The sequence below is a fragment of the Mandrillus leucophaeus genome, unplaced genomic scaffold (assembly GCF_000951045.1).
Source record: "Mandrillus leucophaeus isolate KB7577 unplaced genomic scaffold, Mleu.le_1.0 Scaffold276, whole genome shotgun sequence".
NCBI lineage: Eukaryota > Metazoa > Chordata > Mammalia > Primates > Cercopithecidae > Mandrillus > Mandrillus leucophaeus.
In genome coordinates this window covers 2,888,047-2,906,475 of record NW_012102876.1, presented here as the reverse complement: position 1 = coordinate 2,906,475, position 18,429 = coordinate 2,888,047, and the positions used below count along the sequence as shown (strand labels likewise).

General features: G+C 43.6%; 1 protein-coding gene across 2 annotated transcripts in view; it reads right to left on the bottom strand.

The window, feature by feature from the left end:
• FZD4 (frizzled class receptor 4) overlaps positions 1–18,429 on the bottom strand; it is a 34,347-nt gene that overhangs the window by 13,162 nt on the left and 2,756 nt on the right. The window contains exons 1-2 of one of the 2 annotated variants that reach the window (XM_011984903.1): positions 18,218–18,423; positions 13,111–15,890 (exon numbers count right to left, since the gene is read on the bottom strand). In XM_011984903.1, coding sequence (XP_011840293.1) covers positions 14,562–15,890; positions 18,218–18,349 — 1,461 coding nt within the window. In that variant the 5' untranslated portion in view covers positions 18,350–18,423 and the 3' untranslated portion in view covers positions 13,111–14,561. Of the gene's footprint in view, positions 1–9,124; positions 15,891–18,217 lie in introns of those variants that run through there. The other variant, XM_011984904.1, reaches the window with a different exon arrangement.

Sequence of the window (18,429 nt, the reverse complement as noted above, 5' to 3'; positions counted from 1 at the left end):
TGAACCACTCTGCCCGGCCAGCCAATTACTTTTTTTAGTGTGGGGAAAGCTATATAGTCTTGAGCTGAAAGAGTTTTGCTCGGTGCAATGGTTCATGCCTGTAATCCCAGTATTTTGGGAGGCTGAGGCAGGAGGATGGCCTGAGCCCAAGAGTTTGAGACCAGCCTGGGAAACAGAGACCCCTGTCTCTACAAAAAAAAAATACAAAATATTAGCCAGGCATGGTGGTATGTGCCTGTAGTGCGAAGCTGAGCTGGGAGCATCACTTGAGCCTGGGAGGTTGAGACTACAGTGAGCCATGATCATGCCACTGCATTCCAGCCTGGGTGACAGAATGAAAAAAGAAAAAAAAAAAAAAGTTCTGGTCATACCCTCACACCCTTACTCTTACATTCTTACATTTAGAACATGAGGAGGGGGAACATTAATGCTGCATAAATGGAACATGTCCAAAAGCCTCTTGGGATGCAAGCCTCTTTTTAAATTGCAAACTGGGACCAGTACGTGTGCCCTAATAGAGGGCAGTAGGAAAAAAAGCAACAAGAGCTTTGCAGCTGCTAGATTACAAACTTCTCTACTGAGGCACTAACGCTTATTAAGGTGTTAGCTCCTACTGACCCAGCAGAGGTTGAGTAAAGATTGTCATTTTGGTCAGTGATTCTTAACCAGTGGTATTTAATCTTTTGAGATCGCAGACCCCTTCTTTGAAAAGTATGAACCATCTCCCCAGAAAAAAAGACAGGTATATGTAAAATATTCTTGTGTTCAATTGTAGACTCTTTACCATAGCCCTAGATTTTTAAAAACCGTATTTTAAAGCATGGCTCCCCTAATTATATAATTGTCAGAGGCGTTTGAACCACAGCAACTCCATCTTGAGTAAGGGCTGGGTAAAATAAGGCTGAGACCTACTGGGCTGCATTACCAGATGGTTAAGGCATTCTAAGTCACAGGATGAGATAGGAGGTCAGCGCAAGATACAGATCATCAAGACCTTGCTGATAAAACAGGTTGCAGTAAAGAAGCCAGCTGAAACCCACCAAAACCAAGATGGCCATGAGAGTGACCTCTGGTTGTCCTCACTGCTACACTCCCACCAGCACCATGACAGTTTGCAAATGTCATGGCAATGTCAGGAAGTTATCCTATATGGTCTAAAAGGGGAGGCATGAATAATCCACCCCTCGTTTAGCATATAATCAAGAAATAACCAGAAAAATAGGCAACCAGAAGCCTTCTGTCAGTGGAGTAGCCATTCTTTTATTCCTTTACTTTCTTTATAAACTTGCTTTTACTTTATGGACTCCCCCATAGTTCTTTCTTGCGTGAGATCCAAGAACCCTCTCTTGGGGTCTGGATCCAGACCCCTTTCTGGTAACAGAATCTTCCAATGTTAGAACTAGACAGAAACTTAGAGATTATTTTTGTGAAAGCACCTTATTCCTAGTGGTGTGAAAGCTGAGGTCATTTGGGATAATAAATGGTTCTGCACATTTTCAACGAGCTAGTCCTCTCATTGTCAACGCTACCTTGAACTAGTTGTCCCACTCCTAATTTGCTCCTGTCAAGACACTGCAGCCAAATGGAACAATCCAGTGCCACAAAAGGCTGCTGCTAGGATGTCAGTGAATATTTGTGGAGCACCTGAACCAGCCAGGGTACTGGGCGCAAGAACAGCTCTTGTCTTTGAGAAGCTCAAACACATCTAGAGGAGAAACAAACAAGAACAATATAATGTAACATAACACATGCAATTATAGATGTTTGAACTAGGTTCAAAGGTGCCCTAACAGAAGGTGCTACAGGCTCCGCTTGATTGGATCATGCGAAGCTCCCAGAAGAGGAAATGCATATGCAGGGACTTGAAGAAGAGGAGGAAACACTTATGCAGGGACTTGAAGACTGAGCAGAAGGGCCATGGAGGGGAAGAGTCTCCTGGCTGAGGAGTCTAGCATGCACAAGCAGAGAAGGCTGAAACAGCCTGAGGACAGGAGGAGCTAGAAGTGGCTGGGATTGGCTAGAGCATAGGGTGTGTCCGAGGAGGAGGAGTGATGTGGCTGGAAGAGAGGGGAAGAGCCAGACCTGAGGGTCTTGGATATCACTCTGAGGGGTTTGGACACAAAAAAGAATATCAACCAATGTGATGGATTAAGGAACTCCTTCCTGGGGGTGGTGCAAGGAGGCCAGATAGTCATCTGTCCTAGATGAGCTTCTGAGGGGCTGGGGGTGGGGGCTGGGTGGGGCTGGAGTGAGGGCAGCCTCTCTGAGATCCCTATCGCCTCTCTCTTTAAAAATCAGCCACTGCCAAACACTAGAGAACCTAAGAAGGCCCCTGTAAAGCATTCAGAAATGACAGGCAGTCAGCCTAGAGCACACCTTTAACAAGTCAATAAGACATACACAGCAGAAAAGAACCACACTTCTCCATTAAAAGATAGCCAAATGGGAGGAGGCCTTCTCAAAAATACAGGGAAATTTCTCACTTGATGTATTGATGTTTTTCCTCTGCAGAGCTTCACATTTTTCATTCATTCTTAAAATTGAGCCAGTTTAGCCCTAGGAGGTGGGCAGGCTCTGAGGAATCATCAATCAAGAGAAGAGAACAACATCGCCAGAAACACGTAAGGGAAATGTTTCCATGTCACTACTTCTCAGGATTCCTGGGCATTAAGGGTACTTAAGAAGTGCTTGTAAGGAGTGTGTTTTCTCCCAAGCAAATGCATAAACAAAAAATCCTAATTACAGGGACACTGCATTGAGTCTGTCTTAAAGCGGTTCTGCCTGTATTCACCACTAGGTGTCATTAGAGCCCTCTTTTAAAAGAAACAAAGCTTTAAAAAACACCTCAAGAGAATAATTTTTCCATAGTGTTCCTATTTCTCAGTTAAAAAATGTGTGTATATATATATTTTTTAACATGAGTAAAAATTGCAAATGTTCAGGACTTAGCTCTCGAGTGGCTACTAAGGATTATGATTCCTCAGACTACCTGCAAATATCATTAGTCCTACAGAATCACAACAAATACATTTTTATTGAAATATCTATGGTAAATATACATCTTACAGGAAATTCCATTGCGTTTACACTATTTATTTAATAGAAATAATCTCTGAGATTATTTGCATTTATTTCTGAAGGAGGATGTTTTTCCTTCCTCAGAATAAGTTCAGGAAATGGGTGAAATGTTCAGGAAGTTAGCTAAATGCTGATGTAAATCCAAAAGGAAGGTCTGTTGTTGTTTCTTTCTTTTTTTTTTTGGGGGGGGGGGGTGGAGGGACACACAAAAAAGCTAGGAAGTGGTTCTCTCATTCACTTATGGAAAATGTTATACTGAATTTCTGATTTAAAAGGAAGAGGATTAGAAAAAATGTGTGGGCCCATGATATCATTTTCTGTAGAACTAGTTAGGCAATCCACAGTAGCTAGCAAAGGAAACTGTGTCAAGAAACAAAATCTACATGGGAGACATGACTTGGATTCAGTTTGTCCTAACTTAAACCTTTACAATGAAATTTGAATCAGCTACTCTAAGAAGTAAGTCGTGTTAGAAAACTCTGAGTCCTGAAGAGCTGGTGGGGCCTCTTAGCAGTACATAAACAAGTAAATGCTACCCTCTCCTCCCAAGGACCCTGTCCCCTCCACTAACAGTGTCATGCTGACCCTCGGACTGCAAGGGGGAGTCTGAATGCAGTGAAACTCAAGATCTCCGGGGTACTTGGTCAGTGTTGCAAGCTGCTGTGGCCTTTGGCGTTATTTATCTTTAGTTTGCAACGTAGGGGTGTGCTGTATCAGGTGTGCAGAGCAAACAAACTCCTTGCCTCTGAAACACTGGCATTTTAGAAAGCAAAGATTCGGCTCATTGACCAGAGCTACAGGGGACACAATTTGTTGTGGCTTCTCTGAAAATCACCCCCTCTTTTCCATCTCTCTGCTACCACCTTCATTCAGGCCTTCATGGTTTCTCATCCAAACCGGTCTTCCTGCCTCCTGCCTGCCTTCTTCCCAGCCCGCAGTGCACACAGCACACAGAGCAAGCTATGTAAAAACACCAACAGGGACATGAGCCTTCCTTGCTTTCAAACTTTTGCCGACTCCCCTGTGCTGAGCGCAGGAGAGAATACGGACGGCCTCCAAGGCCTTTCATAACTTGGCCTCAGCCCACCTTCCCTCCTACTCCAAGAATCTCAGGCTCCAGTTACACTGAGCCACTCACTGCCCTGCACCTCCCGCCAGGCAACTCTCTGCCAAGTTTATTCACACATTTATCCTTTTCACTCTGGATAAATGAGGACTGATCATGTACCGTACTTCTTTTAACTTCTATAGAGCAATCTCTTTGTATTTATACAATTATGACTTAACAGTAGTAAGAGAAGGTTCAGAGGGCACAAGGTAACACACCTACATAAATAACCCTACTGGGTGCAAATATTGTAAATCAACATATGCCTAGAAAAGGTGGTCAGATGCTGAATTCTGACTAAATACTTCCGATGGCACATAATGAGTAAGTTTCAATTTTTATAGTTGTACATTCTGAATTCTGGGGGTGGTTTTGATGAGCAGACCAAGTTTTAAGAGTTATGGTCTTTGGGATCCTCACTTCTTTCTCTTCTTCCCTGCACCTTCCCTACATGTTTACATCAGCAGATGTGTCCTTTGAGGGGTGAAATGGTGAGACGACAGCAGTTTAGGAACTGTTTGCCCATTACACTGGGTACTCAGAAACTGTAAGACCTAGGGACTTAGGAAGAAATAACATAGTAAGTGTGATAGGACTAGTAGCATTGATCATTTGTGGGGAGGAGTGTAGAGGGAGGCACGTAGTGTGCCGCAGCGAACTTCTAGAGGGAAAGGTTGTGTCTTATTTATCTGTGTCCCCTACGGTGCCTTCCCAGGACAGTGGCTGGCACATGATGGACCCTCATTCAGCTATTCAACAAATATTTACTAAGCAGTAGAGGATTTGTTTTTCCAGGTTGAGAGTTTTAAGCTTGTTAATAGCAGCTGAATTCTTTCTCTGTTTTGTCATCTGCACTTTTGGACTCCAAGTTGGACTTCGTATTTCATAGTTTTTAAAAATCACTCCCTTTCCCTTCCCTAGACCATTCCAGTGTTCTATATACAGTAGACTTTCAGCAAATATTTAAAAGAGACAACTTGCAATAGGCAACATGGTGGGGTAGTCGATCATTCCCTAACCTATCTTTGAGGCTAGAGAATTTTCTCTGAGGCTAGTGCCGTAGCATCTCCCCAGAAAGTCCTGCCAACCTGATGGCTCTTGTTGTCACCTTTGGTTTCCTTCCTATGGTGGCCACATTTGTCACCAAAGCCCTTCAGTTTCTCCACCTAACAATATGAAAACCCTCCCTTCCTGCCCTCCTTCCTTACTCCATTTCTTCTTTCCTCCCTCCCTTCCTTCCTTATACACATTTTGATACTTGTGCCCTGTGCCAGGCAGTGTGCCAAGCTCTGACGGTACATAAATAGACAACTTTAGGTTCTCAAAGTCACACTCAGGGAGCTCAGTTTAGTAAGAAATGGATGCATGCACAGACCTTGCAATCACAGTGCAAGGAAGGCTCCCAGAGTTGAATGCACAGAGGCTTAAACCTACCTATCAATAAAAGGAAAGGGAAACAGGAAGTGGCAAGCAGGAGGATCGGGGATGTCTTCCCAGGAAAGATGACACAAGGCTTTAAAAAGGACAGGCATAACCTAGTTAAAGAAAGATGGAAAGGACATTCCAGGCAAAAGGAATCAACACACATGCAAAGGCAAAGGGGTGAGAGGAAAATGATGAAACCAGGACAGGCTTTTCTGTGACTTATCTATTCCATCTCATTGCTTTATATTCTACCCATTTACCTCATATCAAGTGGAATGATGCAACCCCAGGCATTTCAGGAAATTTACATAGCCAATCATTTAATCTCTTAAAGAGAAAGGCATTGATAATGCAGGCTTTCCATGAGATTAAGCACGTTCTTGGGTGAAAACAGAATTGCTTGCTTATAGGAAACCAGGTGGAAAGCTGATGAAAATCAGGCAGTGGATGGAAAAATGCAGTACATTTGATTTTCTATTCCCTTTCCCTGGTAATTTGAGAAGTTGGAATCCTTTGCCATGAGGGTAAATAAATCTATGGGCCCTCTTAGCCTAAAGATGAAATAGACTGAAGGAAAAAAACAGGGTAATTCTAAGAATTTCATGTGAGGCCAAGGTCCATTTTGAAAGTCTTTTGGACTAAACTTTTGCAGGTCCAACACATTTTCAAGATATTTAGTGGGATCCTCCCAGTCCTACGATACCAGCTTGCATTGTGAGGGAAAACGAAGGACAGAATAAAGCCCTTCTCCCAGTCTGGTTTATTTTTGTACACGGAACCTCTGAAAACAGGAGGCCAAGGCTGACCTCTTTAGTCAAGAGTCAGCTCAACTTTAAAATTATAATTGCATGTGAAAGCTAAAATGGGAAAGAGAAAAAATCAGTTCTCAAGACCGAAATGCTAAAAACCCTTGGGTCACATTCCAGTTAGGGTCCTGGCCGTGCACACAGAGCTCCCATTGGGGGAAGGTGGGCAAGAGACCAGTCAAGACCAATTCAAACCATAGGATGTTGGGCATCATGGCATTTACTCTAGAGGTGTCCAGTTTATAGATAAAGAAATGTACTATAGTGATTATGCTATATAATCTTTTAAAAACTAGAAGCTTACAGTCAGATCTCATTATTGAGAAAAGTGCCAAAGAATCTACCCACTCCAAGTGAACTATTTGCAGTAAAGAAATCAGAGGAGGTTGGGTGCGGTGGCTTACACCTGGAATCCCAGCACTTTGGGAGGCTGAGGCGGGTGGATCACCTGAGGTCAGGAGTTCAAGACCAGCCTGGCTAACATGGTGAAACTCCGTCTCCACAAAAATACAAAAATTAGTCAGGCATGATGGCAGGTGCCTGTAATCCCAGCTACTCAGGAGGCTGAGGCAGGAGAATCACTTGAACCAGGGAGACAGAGGTTGCAGTGAGCTGAGAACTAGTCATTGAACCATTGCACTCCAGCCTGGGTGACAGAGCAAGACTCCATCTTTAAAAAAAAAAAAAAAAAGAAAGAAATCAGAGGGATAGAGTCTATATTAGTTTCCTTGGGCTGCTATAACAAATTATCACAAACTGGGTGACTAAAGACAACAGGAATTTATCATTTATTTGGGACAGAGTCTTGCTGCAATGCCCAGGCTGGAGTGCAATGGCGTGATCTCCGTTCATTGCAACCGCTGCCTCCCAGGTTCAAGCGATTCTCCTGCCTCAGCCTCCCAAGTAGCTGGGACTACAGGCGCACATCACCATGCCTGACTAATTTTTGTATTTTTGGTAGAGACGGGGTTTCACCATATTGGCCAGGCTGGTCTCAAACTCCTGACCTCAAGTGATCTGCCTGCCTGGACCTCTGAAAATGCTGGGATTACAGGCGTGAGTCACTGCACCTCGCCCATAGGTATTTATTCTTATACAGTTCTAGAGGTTAGAAAGCCAAGATCAAGGTTGTTTTCTTCTGCAGGATCCAAGGAGGAATCTTCCCTGCCTCTCTCCTGGCTGGTGATTGCCAGCAATCGGTGTTTCTTGCTTGGCCCATAGCTGCACAACTCCAATCTCTGTGCCAGCCTTCCCGTGGCATTCTCCTCTCTGTGTCTGTGTCCAAATTTCCCTCTTTTTTATAAGGATACTAGGTATTAGATTAGAACCCACCCTAATCTAGTAAGTATGAACTCATTTTTGACTTTATTTAATCTGCAAAGACCCTATTTCCTAATAACGTCATGTTCACAGGTATCTGGGGTTAAGATTAGGGGGACACCATGCAACCCGTAGGAGTATAAAACAAAAACAAAATAAATCCCTGTATAAAATAAAAATACAACCAAAACCCTGAACTGGGCATGGGAAGACCTGCTAACCAACCTTCTCCAACCCCTTTGGGCTGTCCTCGCCCTCTCTACGTCTTGGTTTCTCCACTCTAAAGGAAGGTCATCACGCCTGCCCTACTGACTTCAGAAATGCCAGGATAATGAAATGAAATGATGTAAATGAAAGTATTTTCTATTCAGAAAATGTTTCTTTAAGTGCAAGGAATTAAGAATTCATTCCAGATTATGTTGACTTTCCTTAACTTCATAACTACTTAATGAAGAGGTAATGGAAAGAGAAACACAGCCCTACTGGGAAAACCATTTAAATTACATACTTGCCTTCGTTTAAGGTTTGAGATAAGTGTCCAGTAGCAATCTGCAGATAAGGAGAGTCGTATTGCAGATCCTTGTTCAATGGGCTTTTTACTCGCACCAAAACAGGGTGGTATTCAAGCGAAGCTAAAGGGTGGCAAGCAATTTAAAAGCAAACCAAGAGGCCTGACGTTCACATCTGGGCCATCAGCAGACGGTGATGGCTCTCCTTCTCTCTGTCTGTGTGGTCTATAATATTACTGGCTCCCATAACAATATCCTCATAGTAGCTTTGAATTTGCTTTGTCTGATGACTTTTCTGGATATGGCGACACAGACCACACTATTTATAAAATTAGCTAAAGAAGCCACTTTCCTGATTGACAAATGTGGCATATGCCCATGTATATTACACAAACAGAACCACTGTGTAGCCAGAAAAAAAAAAAAATCTGAAGAAAAAAAAAGCCCCCTTTCCTTTCCCTTTTTAAAAGGCCAAAAGTTCTAGCAATGATGGGAAAACTCTTTTTTTAGGCCATCAGATTAAGTCAGTGTGGCTTGGAAGGCAAAGATAGCCACATGCATTGAAAATGCCAGAAAAAGAGGTGTCATTGGGATAACAACTTGAGAACTATAGTTATATCCAAAGCATCATGTGACCTACTTGAGTGTTACTGATGCCTGTATTAGTAATCAATTCTGTTGACCTTGGACTGTGGGGGTTTGCTGACCCAGGAGAAATCCCACAGGGGAAAAAGAGCCCCAGCAAAAAAGAAAGAGGCCCTCAGAAAGCAGTTCCCAATCTGCCTTGCAAACTGAATCCTCTATTTGTCACTGCTGGGTGTATATGCTTCCTAGTGGCTGTCATATACTTTCAGAAATATGCCAAGTCACACACAAGCTAACAAACAAAATTTTATTTTCCTTTAATACAAAAATTAAATAGCAAGGGGTTTTCTTTGTACAGTGATAAATTAGAAATTTACAGTACAGACATCGAAGCAGACATACTTTTGTACATCCTTAAAAGCAGGGTCCATTTCCTTTGAAATTTAGCAATTCATTCAGGGCATGTGTAGCAGGAAGTTTGCCTGGTACCTCTTTGTCAAACATCTGAAAGTGCCCCAGATTGGCTTCAAGGTTCCTGGAGCTGTGGGGTGGCATGAGGATCCAAGAAAGGCCACAGAGCATCCAGCCCAACAGCTGCACAGAGCAGGGGGAGTCACATGTTATCTTTTTGCAGATTACACCTAATATTTAATCAACCTTTCTTACAAAGAACTCAAGGGGCCTTCATTTTTTGACCTTTTCAAGCCTCACAACATCCCTGTGAGGTAGACAAAATTCAGAAACACCTCCGTGCCTCACTGGGAGAGATCTAGAAAGCAGCTTACCCCTCCCAAAGCCCACAGCCAAGTCAGGGCCCCAGCCTACTTGTACGATTTGAAAACTTTCACAACCTGGGAGAGAAGATGGACCCAACCTTTGTGGGACAGAGTGGCTCTTGCCCCTCTTTTCAGAAGCCTTCTAGGATGACAGTGGTCATGTACTGAATATTGTAGGAGAGCAAGGAGGTATAAAAGCTTTGAGGACATGGCTCATACAGGACCCTAAAAAGGTCCTCTACAAATTGCCTGGGTAAATTCTGGAATTGGCTGATGCAAATAAGAGAAAAAAGGTAGATCAGAAACAGAAACAGGCTACTATCAGGGCAACTGAGCTTGCCAAGGGGAACAGGCATGTCGGGGGATCTATAAGTCATTTGTCTCCTGGTACTGTCAAGTGTGTAATCACTGCACAAGTGCATGGCAAGAGACAGCAACAGAAAGCTCTATGTAGGCTAGAGTGAAATGAAATCCATTATGTAGGGCTCTAGTATCTGATCCTTGGTAGGAACAAAATGCTCTCTAAGTAGTTTCCAAGATCTAACCCTGGAGGAAAAGTGATAACTCAGGTCATTTACCAGACATAATACAAACCCAGATGGGAACTCTCAACTCAAATAAAATAAAGGAACCAATAGGATTTTCAGAGTCCAGTGACTCGACGTGATTGACTGGAATAGCAACTCTCGCCAGTGTCCTCCATCACAGAACAAAATACAAGATGTAAACTGATTTTAACAGGTTCCTTCCAGGCCAGGCGTGGTGGCTCACACCTGTAATCCCAGCACTTTAGGAGGCCGAGGCGGACAGATCACGAGGTCAGGAGTTCGAGACCACCCTGGCCAACACAGTAAAACCCCATCTCTACTAAAAATACAAAAAGTAGCTGGGCGTGGTGGCAGACACCTGTAGTCCCAGCTACTCGGGAGGCTGTGGCAGGAGAATCGCTTGAACCTGGGAGGCAGAGGTTGCAGTGAGCCAAGATTGTGCCATTGCACCCCAGCCTGGGCAAAAGAGCAAGACTCTGTCTCAAACAAACAAACAAAAAAGGGGTTCCTTTGAAAGTCTGTGCTCTGTGGCTCCCTTCCCTAACTGCAGCTGTGGCCACCTCACCAGAAATCAAATATTGTACCGGCCTGGTGAAATCCCTGAGTCTGTTCCTCTAGGGCTGAGACTGCTGAGCTCATCTTTGTGTCCTCAGGTCCCAGCTTGGTTCTCAACACAATAAGCATTTAATTCAGTGACCATGAGGATGCGGGGAGCCAGAGAATATAGAGCTAAAGGTGCTGAACAGAATCTAAAATCAAGAGTCTAGACACACGAGCTTCCCAGAACCTGAGTTTGGGGAGTGCAGGTGAGAGAGTGACCTGGGAGAGGAAAATCAGAGAGCATCTCTGAAATTAAAAAAATGTCACCCCTTCTCCAGTTTCAGGCCCAAGTAAGTTGCCAGTTCAGAAATAGTCTCAGCAATCAGGAAATAGGTCTCCATAAAGGAAAGAGGATATGAATCAACCAAGAAGATCAAGCAGATGGTTCTGGCCAGCACCATTCTACTCCCATGTTTCCCTGCCCTGAGGTTTGGCCTATATAAGCAGGAGAAAGGAGTCTACCAGAAAGGACGCTGGATGGAGGTGCCATTGCACCATGTTTAATCTCTGGAGGCCAAGGGATTTGTGAGGAAGCTACAATCATACCTATTTACTGCAGGTTTCATAGAAAAAAAAACCATGCTCACCCTCTCTCTAGCAAGATGCTGTCCTCAAACACACCCATACAAGTCACATGGAACGCCCCAAGCCCTGAATTGCCGGCAAAGCCAAAGCAGATGTGTGGGCCCATGTCCTTGTGGACTACTCTTACAGTCTTCCTAAGGGATTTCTCCAGAGATTGTCATGAAGCAGAGCTGATGCTTTCTGTTAAAACCACCTGTAACTGACTTGGAAGGAATCCTGGGAAAAGGATGAGAGATGTGTTAAAGGTAGAGAGACCCAGGCTGGGTGTGGTGGCTCACACAGGCAGAGATTTACGGAATGGAGACAGTGAAACAGATGGGAATTCCAGAGGTCCCTGCTCCTTTCCCGGAGGAACAGTAAAGTTCAGCAGACCTGGGTGCGTCCCCACCCTAGATCAGTTAGAAGAACAGAGATTATCTATTTCAGGGCTTTACATACAGTTGGCACTCAATAAATACAACAATAACTGATATTTTTAACAAATACCGATTTAAGAAGTGATGGAGTTGATTGAAGGTCACTGGTAACTGACTCCTCAGCCACAAAGTTCTTTTCCTGAAACCATAAACACTCTCCATTGTCTGGAATGTGAAAGGAGAGGCCTATAACCCTGTAGCATTGCTAAGGCTACTAATCCAAATGGCCACTTCTGATCAAATACACTTTGCCCTGAAAAGGTAAGAGATTTGTGGAAAACGCATGTCAAAACCCAAAACATTGTCAAAACACTAGCTCCAGAACTCAAAACTCAGAAATCAGGTGCCCAGATTCACCCAAGTGCTCTTTTATTGTTATCATTTAGTCATTGACAAGCATTGCTCACCTACTCCACGCCTGGCTTTCTGTTAGATGCTGCCTTGGTCACACAATCACTGACACGTTACAAAGAAAACTGCATTACAAACCTCTATACTCTAACAGCAAGACCAGTCCCCTACCGCCTGGTCTTCCTTCCCCTGCCTGGGCCAGAGTCCCTGCACAACTCCCAAGACACCAGAACAGAGCGTGAGTAAGGGCAGGCTCTGCCCCTGGGTGCGTGCTCCAGGGCCCTGGACAGTTATGGGAACTGTCTACAAGCAGCACAGGGAGTTCACATTTTATATTTCATAGGCAATGGAGTATCAGATGGAGTTAAAATGGTTCTTCCGGGGATCAATTCTCATGCTCCTGGAGCCTGACCCAGAGTCTAGCCAAGGTACTCAGACTGGGCACAGCAGCAGGGGCCACCTGTGCCCACTTAGCTTCAGTCTCAAAAGCCAAGACTTTGCCTTCCAAAACATACAATGGACCTTACATGCATCTTGATGTCAGAGAGCTCAAGAACCACACAAAAACGAAAAGGAAAGAAGAAAGGGAAATGTCAGACTATGGGCATAAGGCTCAAACCACATTTTTAAAACAGAGGAAATGCTTATTTCCAGAATTTGACCACCTATTTGGAATTCTGAGTCCCTGGAAATGTTTTTTTCAATCACACAAAGTGTGATTTAAAAAAAAAAAAAAGAGCTTCCCTTCCTATTTTTTTAAAGGCATGAATTAATAAAATAAGTCACTGCAAAGCAGTTGCTGAAGCAGACAGGTATGAGTTACAAGGAGTGCAACCTGTGACATAGTCAACAATTTGTCCCCAAGATCTCATGATTAGAAGGCCTAAGGCAAGGTAAGAGAAAGGCCAGTTACAGTTTTAAGAGAAGTGCAATTTTCAAGCGGCTGCTAGGGGATACCCCCTCATGAAGAACGTATAGCATAAATTTTAAAAGCTTTGGATACCTCTGCTAAAGGCAATTAAGACCTGGGCTATTAGAGTTTGCAGTTCATTTCATATGGTCTACACTTTATTCCCCACTAACCAATCAAGCTTCTGGCTGGCATTCTGGAGATTCATTAAGCACCATATAAATACTCCAGGCCACACTGCCTCCAATGAAATCTTACAAGGAACCTTTGCCAATTACTAGGAAACAATTATGCACCAAGTAGTTGGATTAGCTGTCCTCAGTTCCCTTTATAAAACTGAAAAAGTCTCCATTGTCGTTAGTAGACCAGACTCTGATAACATTCTTATGCTTTAAAAAATAAAAAATAAAAAATAAAAAATTTAAAAAGGCACTATCATTCTGAGAATGCAAGTTGAAGTTGACCCTAGTTTTAAAGTCAGTTGAGTATACTATGTCATGGTCCAAGAATGTGCTTTTAATTGTAATTGACACACACAAATTACACAGCTAATCTGTGCGAATGCAAAGTTGCCAAGAAAGTTAACATTTCAGCTCTTCCAGACTGGCGTCTGCATAGATGCAATCACACAAGTAAAATATATTAAGTCCCCACCGCTCAACGCAATAGGTCTCTGGGGTCGGTCAGGTAAGTCAACTTAGTAAATCTCATTTTCCTTTGAATTAAGTGATTGTCAAAAAGTGAATCATCCTTCCTTTTCCCCTCTTTAAGCATGCTGCAGTGCAAAAATTCCTATAAAAATACCTTTTTTTTGAGTCATTAATATAAAACGAAGAAAACAGCAGCAGCCCAGAAGAGAGATGTTGAAATTTAAGAGAGGAAGAGAGAGAAGAAAAATCCACTGGATACCTTATGTGTGTGAGTACAGTACATTTGTTTGTTCAGACAACTCTGTTTTACGACAAAGGCACTGAAAGATTCTAACACCACCTCTTGGGAGTGCAATCCACAAAGTTCTAAACAGCAGACAGTGCACCACAGAAGATGTTTATGTTAGATCAGCCAAACTATAAAACTCTTGTAACACTTCTCTGAACCCAGCGTTTCCAGTGTTTATAGATTGCGTTGCTATCTGAAAGACCCAGTTAGTATTTAAAATTGTAAAGGGTTAAAAAAGTTAATCTTTCTCCCTGCAAGTTACCAACTCACAGCTCAAATCCCACCCTGCAGGGGAAAACAGTATCGCCCTGGACTTCCTGGACTCTAGGCAGGACCTCCACGCTCCAAGCTGCAACCTGCTAAAGTGATCAACGTTTTTGATTTTTCACAGCTTTGAAAGCCTCTAACTGGCTGTTCCATTTTGGATCATTCCAAAGTCTGCAGCAAAATCATTGGTTTTTTGATGCTGGGGTTGGGGTGGGGTCTCTTAATTGTTGCTAGTTTGTTCAAACTGAGATTCACTGCATAAAACTTTTAGTAGAATTTCCTCCAAAATGCTGGCATTCCCTGCTTCAAAATGAAGAAAGCGTGGAGGCTGACTAGCCTTACACCACAGTCTCATTGCCTTTCCCAGGCTTCACCCAACCATTTCCTCTTTTCTCTCTCTTTACCTTTCCAGAATTCACCAATCTGTTGGAACACTTCTGCCACGTGTGAAGAGTTTTGGCAGACCAAATCCACATGCCTGAAGTGATGCCCACCAGCAAAGACATAAAAATTTTCAACATTTCAACAGCCATGTTGGAATCATCTGCAGAATACCGAAAGAGTGCCCAGTTGGAGATTTCATAAAAGTAACAGGCAATCACACACGTTGCAGGAACTGTGTACAGTACTGAGAACACCCCGATCTTGACCATCAGTCTTTCTAACTTGTCTGTCTTTGTCCCATCCTTTTGAAGATTTGACCGAATTTTGAACAAGGCCACCAAACCTGCAGCAATGAACAAAGTTCCAATCACCAAATAAGTAAAGAGAGGAGCCACCACGAACCCGGTGAGCGCATCGAGATTTTGGTTTCCAACATAGCACAGGCCAGTCAGTTCATCTGCATCCACCAGTCTCATAATCAAGATGACAATGGTTTTCACTGCAGGGATGGCCCAGGCTGCAATGTGGAAATAAGAGCTGTGCATTTCAATGGCTTCATGACCCCATTTGAGTCCTGCTGCCAAAAACCAAGTGAGTGTCAGAATAACCCACCAAATGGAGCTGGCCATTCCAAAAAAGTACATCAGCAAGAAAATTATTGCACATCCTGTGTTCTTAAGTCCTTCTTGGATGAGAACAGGTTCTGCTGCCTCTTCAAAATCACAGGATATCCTTTCCCGGCCTACAGTCAGCCTGACAATATAAGCAATGCTATAAATATTATAGCACATACTGAGAAATATGATGGGGCGCTCAGGGTAGGAAAACCTAGAAGAATCGATCAGGAAGGTCAGTACTGTGAAGGCAGTGGAAATGAAGCACAGGCTGGCCCACACAGCCATCCAGATATCGGTGAACTCCTTGGCTGAGCGGCTGTATAAGCCAGCATCATAGCCACACTTGAGAACACAGTTGAGGCTCCTTTTCACCCAGATGTACTGATCAGAATTGGTTCCCACAGAGTGACACTCTTCCCCAGGCTGGATGGGGGTTTTGTGAGGTAAGGGCACCTCTTCATCACCTGGCCCTTCCATGCACATGTGGTTGTGGTCGTTCTGTGGTGGGAATTTGCTGCAGTTCAGACTCTCTGGCCAGGCAAATCCAAATTCCTTCAGGACGGGTTCACAGCGTCTCTTGACTGAAAGGCACATGCCGCCGCACGGGCCAATGGGGATGTTGATCTTCTCTGTGCACATTGGCACATAAACAGAACAAAGGAAGAACTGGAAAAGTAACAAAATGAACAAAAAAAAAAAAACACAAAAAAAACAATGACTTGGAAGTTTGACCAAATGCTCCCACAAAGCTGAGTTGAATGCTTCCAGGCAATGTACGTATCTACTTTTAAACCAACCTATGGGGAGTCTGTCTGTTTACTCTGACCTCAAACAAGGATGCCTGATAATCCATCACTTACACACTTTTCTTAGTTTGGCTCTAGTAATCCTTTCCAGAGGAATGTACACAAATAAATAAATAAAATAAATAGGGTGTGAAGAATTGCATAAGCCCTCTTTGCACAACACTTCAAATAAATTTTAAAAAACTGGCTTTCAATTTCCTTCCATTTTAGATACTATTTGAAAAAGCTAAAGAAACTAATATGACTCAGGTGGTTTATTTTTATCCCCATTTCTTTATCATTTTAAAAATAAAAGTTTAAAAAAATGTAGATCCTGTTAGTATTCTCTTCTCCCTACTTTACCCCTTAAAAATTTGTTTAAACTAGTCCCATACTGAAACAAAAAATGGCCCAACTGAGACACTGTTAGATTCAAGGATGGGATGCAGATTGAGGTCTCTGGTCACTAGGGATTTGTTTGGCCAGGTTTCCTCAATGAATAATAATGAAGCACAATAGGAAAATGTAAATGTTAAGTCGCTGAAACTGCAATACCAGCAGGGGAGAGTCCAGTTGCTGTCCTCAATTCCTCCAGCATTGATAAACAGTCTGCTTGGCTCCTTACAGATGTTGTCTATGAAGTCTAGAGTTACAAGTAACTATTTTCCAGCATGTAAAGGGATCCAGTCTTGTCCTTCAAAACAGCTTGGCCGCTTTCCCCAGGATACATGTAATTAAAAATATATATCCCTGCAAAAGCTGTTTCTCCAACAAATTACCACTGATGTCAGGATATGTGCTGTTTCCAAACTGAAAGCTGGAGGATCATTTCTTAAGCTTTTATAACCTAGTTCTAAAATTCTGGAACTTCCAAAGGGATATTTCAGCAGCAACAGGTCTAATCCCGACCATCTTTCCAAAACCACAAACCAAGTTTTAAAATGACCTTTGTAAAAACATGCACCTAGTAAGTAAGCTATATGTCTGTTTCTTATCTCTCAGAAGTTACAGCCAGAACCACAGATTTCTTTTTTTTTTTTTGATATGGAGTTTTGCTCTTGTCGCCCAGGCTAGAGTGCAATAGCATAATCTTGGCTCACTGCAACCTCCACCTCCCAGGTTCAAGAGATTCTCCTGCCTCAGCCTCCTGAGTAGCTGGGATTACAGGTGAGCACCACCACGCCCGGCTAATTTTTGTACTTTAAGTAGAGACAGGATTTCACCATGTTGGTCAGGCTGGTCTCGAACTCCTGACCTCGTGATCCACCTGCCTCAGCCTCCCAAAGTGCTGGGATTACAGGCGTGAGCCACCGCGCCCGGCCAGAAACCAGATTTCTGAAGCCTGGACAACTAACGTGTACTTTTTCCCACAACTTCTCTGTTATCTAAATTTCTAAAAATCATCCAGCCTCAACAACCCAAACATAACCAATGTTAACACTTTAAAAATTTTCCTTTCAGTTTTTTATTACCCCAATGATTTTTTTTTTGCAGGATTATAATCACCCTGTATATGCAAATTCTTATTACTGTGGAATAAACATTTTCTCTATCATTACATATGCTTTTACATTTTTTAATGACTGCAAAAAAAATTTCTTCCAATATACCAACCACCTTCCTGCAGCTTCTTGTCACCCTCCAAGCATTAAACGTGCCTTCAACTCTTGAGGATAAGAAAGACCTCAAGCCAACCCAACCACTCCTTCATGCATGACCTCTAAAACCCTGCGGGACGCCGTGAGGAGGGGCTATTCAGCAGAAAAAGGTACGGTAGTGTTTCATTTAATAACACCCCAAAAATAGTGGGGAGAGGGAAGGTCCGTGAGGGATGGTCTCCTTATCTCTCCCTCCAAGTCTTAGCTGCAGCTGGCTCCCTCCCACTTGCCGACCGAGCACTGGCGGCCAGAATCCTTGGCAGAGATAACCCTCAGCTCCACTGGGGTTAGGGGTCTGGCCAGACATGGGTGGGCAAGGAAGAAAAACGGAAGGGCGGGGTGTAAGAGTGGGTTCTTTCCCAGGCCAGATGACTTACACAACGTTTTGGCTTCCAGTCCCTGAGAAAGTGGGGGTGGGGATGGAAATCAGTTTTCCAGGAGAGCTGTCTCCTTCAGGCTAGGATGATCAACTTGGCATGGGCTCTGCAAAGTTAGTTTGGAGCGTCCCTCCCCAAGGGGTCCTGCCAGGGGTGGGGGTGGGGGCGCCCACCTGCAGCTGGCTGGAGCAGCCGTACTGGATGAGCGGTGTGAAAGTTGTCAGCTGCAGCTCGGCGTCCGTCTGAAGCTCGTGCCCCACCAGGTTGGGCATCTTGGTCACGTTGTAGCCAAGGTTCTGGCACATGGAGATGCGGATGGGGTCGCAGCGCCGCTCCTCCTCGTCCCCGAAGCCCCGCGCCGGCCCCAGGAGCAGCAGCAACTGCA